This window comes from Pectinophora gossypiella, chromosome 17, assembly GCF_024362695.1.
Source record: "Pectinophora gossypiella chromosome 17, ilPecGoss1.1, whole genome shotgun sequence".
In the NCBI taxonomy this organism is placed as follows: Eukaryota; Metazoa; Arthropoda; class Insecta; order Lepidoptera; family Gelechiidae; genus Pectinophora; species Pectinophora gossypiella.
Genome location: NC_065420.1, coordinates 12927226 through 12933804, shown reverse-complemented (window position 1 = coordinate 12933804; position 6579 = coordinate 12927226). Strand labels below are relative to the sequence as shown.

Here is a 6579-nt window from a genome sequence, read left to right as displayed (position 1 = left end):
TTCCGAAACACTGAAGGTACTTTATTCAAAATTGCTTGATTAAACTTAAACTATCATAGACGAATGGCACAGGTATAGATATAATATATCTGGTCGTTATTTAGTAGTAGGACCGGAATTGAGGAGCCACGTACTGTCTCGAAGGCTGGTACTGATTCGAAGGTTGATACTGGTTGTACTGAGATCTAGCTGCAACCACTGGGGAGTACTTGCCTTCGTTGTAACTACCTGTAAATAGAGAGAAATAGTTATATTTGACAGGTTCGGTTTTTTACAGAAGCGAATGCCTGTCTGACCTTCCAACCCGCGAAGAGAAAGCCAGCCCAATACGTCATTAGTTCCGGCGCGTGCTGGGATCCAAACCTGCGACCCCATAGTGAGAGTCAAGCGCTTTTCCAACTGAGCTATCACGACTCTTCAATTTATATAACATAACATAACGCCTGTATCTAAAAAGCCGCAGTAGCCCAGTTAGTAAAACGCTTACCTCTCACTTTGAGGTCGCAGGTTCGAATCCAGAACAGGCCTACCAATGATTGTCGAATTTGTATTCCAATTAAAGTTTGGATCATAAATGATTATCACGTACTCAGCGGTGAAGGAAAAGATCGTGAAATTACCCATATTCCCGATAAATTCGGAGGTACGTGACCTAACCTGTATTGGGGTTTTCCCTTCGCGGGTTTGAAGGTCAGACAAGCAGTCGCTTCTGTAAGAAACCGGACCTATCAAATCTTCAGGTTAGGCAGGCGGACCCTGTGAAAACTGGATAACGCTACGGAGATGATCTTCTATTGTGTGGGTTGTGTGGATTACCAACCTCATCAACGCTGGTGTCAGGGTTATTATTAACCCCAAAGGCTCCTGAAATGGCTCATGTAACGCAACGTACTTACATCAGTGACATAAGATAGTTTTATTTCAAATAATATAAAAAATAGCTACGTAAGAGTAAGTGATGCCTAAACTACGTAAATAACATCGCCTACTTAGGGTCCACATAATATCAGCTTCGTGGTTCGCGCCGCGACTTGTGCTGAGTCAGGCCCTTTTATCTCAGGACGTCCACCACCACCTTATGATCATTTCGACTAACATCCTTCTTGCTTTTTTGTAATTGTTTTAGTAGAAATTTGATATGATATTGTTGTCTTTCTTTTTGTGTGTGGCGTCCTTTCATAATAAACTATTTTTATTCTATTCTATTCTATACTTAGGATAGTCCCCTGTAAGGGTGATGTTTTTCACTATCCAAATAAGCATAGGTACTTACAAGAAAACTTCATCATCATCATCATCAGCCCATTAACGTCCCCACTGCTGGGGCACGGGCCTTCCCTATGGATGGGTAGGGAGATCGGGCCTTAAACCATCACGCGGGCCCAGTGCGGATTGATGGTTATTAACGACTGCTAATGCAGCCGGGACCAATGGCTTAACGTGCCTTCCGAAGCACGGAGGAGCTCGAGATGAAAACTTTTTTTTTTTTTTTGTGGTCACCCATCCAATGACCGGCCTTTGCGAAAGTTGCTTTACTTCAACAATCGCAGACCGAGCGCGTTAACCGCTGCGCTACCGAGCTCCTCGAACGAAAGAAAACTTTACCTGACCAAATATAACTAACTCGCCTTCCGAAGCATGGATCATCTTACTTCTTCTTCTTCTGCTTTTACTTTCACTTGCTCGTTTATTTCACTGTCTGTGTCAGTGAGTACGGTCACGACCATTAATATGTATACACTTTGGTACCATGTCACATTAACTTTTTTGACAAATTGAACTGTAAGTCTTACTAAATGTCAAATATGTTAGTGCGACAGAGTTCTAAACTGGGTACATTATATTGCTCATGACTGTACAGTATCTTCACTAACGGTATTAGTAGTTTCAATATTATAAGAGAGTTAATGGTTTTTATTGTTAGTATCCGCTTTTTCTTTTGGAATAGGTTCCGTTCTTCTTCTTCTATCGTGTGGGTTGTGAGGTGAATTACCAACCTCATCAACCCTGGTGTCAGGGTTACTATTGAGCCGCCAAAGGCCCCTGACATGGCTCATGTAACCGACTATTTACTTACGTCTGTAAGTAGTAGTACCGTGCCTTCCGAAGCACGGATCATCTTACTTTTTGGACAATCAGGTGATCAGCCTGTAATGTCCTAACCAAACTAGGGATCACAGAGTGATTCTTGTGATATGTCCCCACCGGGATTCGAACCCGGGACCTCCGGATCGTGAGCCCAACGCTCAACCACTGGACCACGGAGGCCGTTCTTACTTGCTATGTTATATTAATATTAGAATGAAACGCACCGTCGTCAAAGATCCCCCTGGCTTCATCAGCGGCGTTCTGCTGCAGTGCGCGTGCGATGGCTTCGGGTAGCGGCGGCGGCGTCGGCAGGTGCGCGCCTTGGGCCTGGAAGTGTTACGTCAAATTGGTTATTATTAACTCGGAATATTATACACTAGATATTAACTCGGAATACTGAGTTGAATAATCCCCCTCAGTATTCGTTACGATGTCACTTACACCTCGTACAAGTACGTACAGGTGCCATACAAGTACATATGGGTGTTAGTGAAACCGTAACGAATACTGAGGGGGATGATTCAGACTACGGTATGGTTCGGAGTTGATAACAAATGGAATTACCTCTCGGAAAATGTTTTTGTTTGTTAAAAATTCAGTGCCATACTTTTGCGACGGAAAATTCCGCTTGATATCAACGAAGAATCATGGTCTGAATCATCTCTCATATTGTATCTAATAGAAATGAGTTTAGTTACTTAAGTAAATACATTTTAGTTATTAGTAATAAAGATAAAGTTCCAAGTGTTTTATTTTGCTTGCCCAGCGGCCCTCATTTCACACAAGATCGTTCAAGATGGCGCAATAAAAAAGTGCTTATACCCAAAACAGGATGAACAATGACCTTGAACTTGCTATATAGATATACAGGGTGTTAGTGACATCGTACCGTATACTGAGAGGAATGATTCAGACCATGATTCTGAGTTAATATCAAGTGCAATTTTCAGTCGTGTTTTTTTTTATATAAGTTCCATACTTTTGCGACGGAAAATTCCGCTTGTAATCAACTCAGAATCAAGGTCTGAATTATCCATCAAAGTTTTCGTAACGATGGCATTTACACCCTTTAGAACCCCCTCTCCCTCCTCTATGAGGGTGACATTTTATTTTAGAAAAAACCCTTTTCAAAATAAAAAAACCCCCCTACCCTTTATTTTTGTTATCTTATAGTCTTACCTGGAATCCATTGGCGTCCGCAGTGTACCTGACGGAGTAGACCTGGCCGTCGTCCCCGGTGTACGAGTACTGGCCCTGAGCTTGGATGCCGTTGTTCTCAACCCCAGATTCCTCGGCTTGGATGCCTGGAAATAACAAAGGAGAAGTATTTATAAATACACTTAAAACATACGTAAACAGCCTATATACGTCCCACTACTGGGCACAGGCTTCCCCGGGACCAACGTTCAAACGTGCCCTCCCAAGCAGGGAATCATCTTACTTCTTCAGACAATCAAGTGATTTAAGCTTGAAAAGACTTTATTTATAATTCTATGGTTTATAACTAACTACCATTTAAAAATATGTATTTTTTGCCGAATAAATATTTTCTTTCTTTCTTTTCTTTCTTACCAAATAAAAGACAGTCTCACAAAGTGATTTCAACAATGTTCCCATCGGGGACCTCCAAATCGTGAGCCTCAACGCTCGAACCACTAGACCACGGATGCAGTTGATAAATATACTCACACTCACACACATATAATTTTACTATTAAATATTTTGTTTTGTATTTTGTGTTTCCTGTGTAAGTACATACACATACTTACACCTATTTCCCACCCTGGTGGGCTTACCCTGGTAAGCAGATACTATGGAATCCTATTTGTTTCGATCCTGCCACACTTCTGTTGCTTCCCCCACATTCATCAACCGTTTCATACACGCACACCGGTTCAGAGTAGATCGTACTGAACCTTTTCTAAGAACATCTCGTATTTGTTATAGTATGTTATTTCACTAACACAGTTGGCTCGACCAATAAAGACGGTGATACGCTCACCAACTATATATATCACGTTAGTCTAACAGAAAGCTCGATGAGGTGTGGGTACTTAGTTGATGTATCTCTCATTATCTTAATTGGAATGTAGTCATGAGCTTATATGTGATGTAATGTTTATAAATGGGGTATATCCTCCTGCGGCCCAGATTGACTCTTGCCATGGAGGCGGCAAATCAGCTCGTAAAAACAAATACTCTATGACCCCAATACCAACGACCCCACCGTCGAAGACTCTCGTTCAGCGCTTATCGCTATCGGCCCACTAGGGTCGATTAATCCTCTCAGAAGACGCCCTGAGACGAGATTCGCGCCCAACTGGGCTGCCTCAGGCCTGATGTGTAATTTTTTGTACCGGGTGGAACCCGTCAGCGCCTCCCATTTATCTGGCCATGTATTTATATACCATCTGAGGCAAAGCTAAAATAAGTCACGTTAAAAAAAAGAAAAAAGCGGCTCATATTTCCAGACACAATAGCTAAACTTGGGTATTTAGGGCAATTTTCTTTTCTCTTTCTGGTTAAGAGTGAACTTACCATTATCAGTGTCGAAAGCATAATGGAACCCTCGTTCGTTGACTTCAGACGTAGACCTCAGTATATTAGCGTTCCTGTCAACAGATGCGCGCACGCGGTTGTCCGGGTAGTACTGCGGGGATACGCGGTACGGGTTATATTGAGGCGCTGCTGTCGCGGCGCACGCGCAAGCTAGGATGAGGGCGAACTGAAAAATTAAAGTAGAGATGTTATAATATTTTTAAATGTGAAACAGAATAATATTCCTTTATTGCACAGGGACTGTAACCTGGAACCTGACAGAGGGCAGCAATAACTGTCAGTACTATTCAGAGGCCGAGGACAGGAGTTTTAGTACGGCTTTGAAATAGACTACTCTGGACGCCATCCCACTCGCGTCAGACAGAGTACGTACTGCGGGGCGCAGGGCAAGAGGGAACCCCCTGTCCTGTTTTTCCCTAAAAAGTTGCATGGAGAATGCTACACCGACAAGAGTGTGGCTCTTAAATTAATGATGTGAAGATTGCACATTAAACAAAGTCTAAGACAATTATAAATGGGACATAAATTGCTAAATAACAATGTAAGTATAAAGAAAAGCGTTTTCTCTTTATATGTGAAATATAATATTTTATAAATATTTGCTTCGCTAAATTTTTAAAGACATTTTAATAATTGCCTTTTTAATTCGTTATCAACGGTTATTAAAATTTATGATAAATTCTATGACAGTTATGAAGAGGAAGAAAAGAAAATTTAAAATTATAAATCTTAAATTCTATAATTTTTATTAAATATTATCAAATTTCCCAATTTAATTTTTATTATTTTTGTAATTTAATTTAATTTTTAAAGGTATCGTCAACGCGGTCTTATAGCAGCACATTCAGTTGTTTTAAGCTTAATATTCTATTGTTTATCTTCACTTTAAATTAAATAATCGTCTTTTGACACTTTTCAACTTTACATAACGATTACAACAAGAAACACGACAACAAAACTTTAAAAATTAGAACTGTACAAATCGTGATGGCCACTTGGTAACTTCAAAAGATTCACTGAACCGGATTCCTTTGTGGATTCAAATATAATAGTTGAACTGACCAATTTCATGATGTTATCGATCCAAATATCGAGTGAGGAATGTTGATCAGGAGCTGAGAGGTTGGCTTATATACGGAGTTTGGATCCTCAATGTCAAGGTGGCATAGTAGGACGAGGATGGACCACTGCAAGTGTGGACTTGCCTTTGAATAGCTCTGCCGGCGGGCTGTAGCCATCCTACTGATGGAGTTAAGCAATTTTGTTAGTTTTTCAAATTGGGATTAAAGTTTAGTGGAGCCATTGTAGCCCAGTTGGTAGAACGCTTGCCTCTCACTTTGAGGTCGCAGGTTCGAATCCAGCACTGGCATAAACCAATGATTTTCGAATTTGTTTTAGAATTCATATTTAAATCATAAATTATCGTGATAAAACCCACATTCCCGATAAATGTTTTTTCGGAGGTGTGTGCTTTTTTTTTTTGACGTGACTTATTGTAGATTTGCCGCAGATGGCATTAACTACTTGGCCGGACAAATGGGGAGCGCTGAAGGCTCTCACCCGGTACAACGTTTAAGACAACAGGCTTGAGGGTGCCCAGTTGGGCGCGAACCTCGGCTCAGGGCGTCATCTGAGAGAAAAAGGATTTGAAAGAATTAATCGACCCTAGTGGATCGATAGCGATAAGCGTTGATTGAGGGAAGTCGTCGACCACGCCGGCTGGGTCGGTATCGGGGTCCTGAAGTGTTTGGTGTCGCGAGCTGATTGGCTGCCTCTATGGCGAGTTCTGCATCCGTGATCGGTGTTATTCTGTTAAAATCCATGAAGCGGAAGACAATCAGACATAATCTCTACATGTAGATACCTCAGTCCAAAGTTTTCCCATCCAAATAATGATACAACGTTTAATTATTTTGTATACACAATACACAT

General features: G+C 41.2%; 1 protein-coding gene across 1 annotated transcript; it reads right to left on the bottom strand.

Annotated features, from left to right (window-relative positions):
• On the bottom strand, positions 1 to 5741 carry LOC126374233 (cuticle protein 3-like). The gene is made up of 5 exons (XM_050020744.1): positions 5710 to 5741; positions 4627 to 4813; positions 3268 to 3392; positions 2313 to 2415; positions 1 to 228 (listed from the first exon to the last, which is right to left on the bottom strand). The coding sequence occupies exons 1-5, from the start codon at positions 5716 to 5718 to the stop codon at positions 101 to 103; spliced, it is 552 nt and encodes a 183-aa protein (XP_049876701.1). The 5' UTR covers positions 5719 to 5741; the 3' UTR covers positions 1 to 100.
• Positions 5742 to 6579: the final 838 nt, after the last annotated feature.

Bases quoted from the DNA above. Each gene is read 5' to 3' on its own strand.
- LOC126374233 (XM_050020744.1), bottom strand. The intron at 3,393-4,626 runs GTAAGTTCACTC...TGTTATTTCCAG, and splicing joins TGCTTTCGACACTGATAATG to GCATCCAAGCCGAGGAATCT. The intron at 2,416-3,267 runs GTAAGACTATAA...TAACACTTCCAG, and splicing joins CGGACGCCAATGGATTCCAG to GCCCAAGGCGCGCACCTGCC.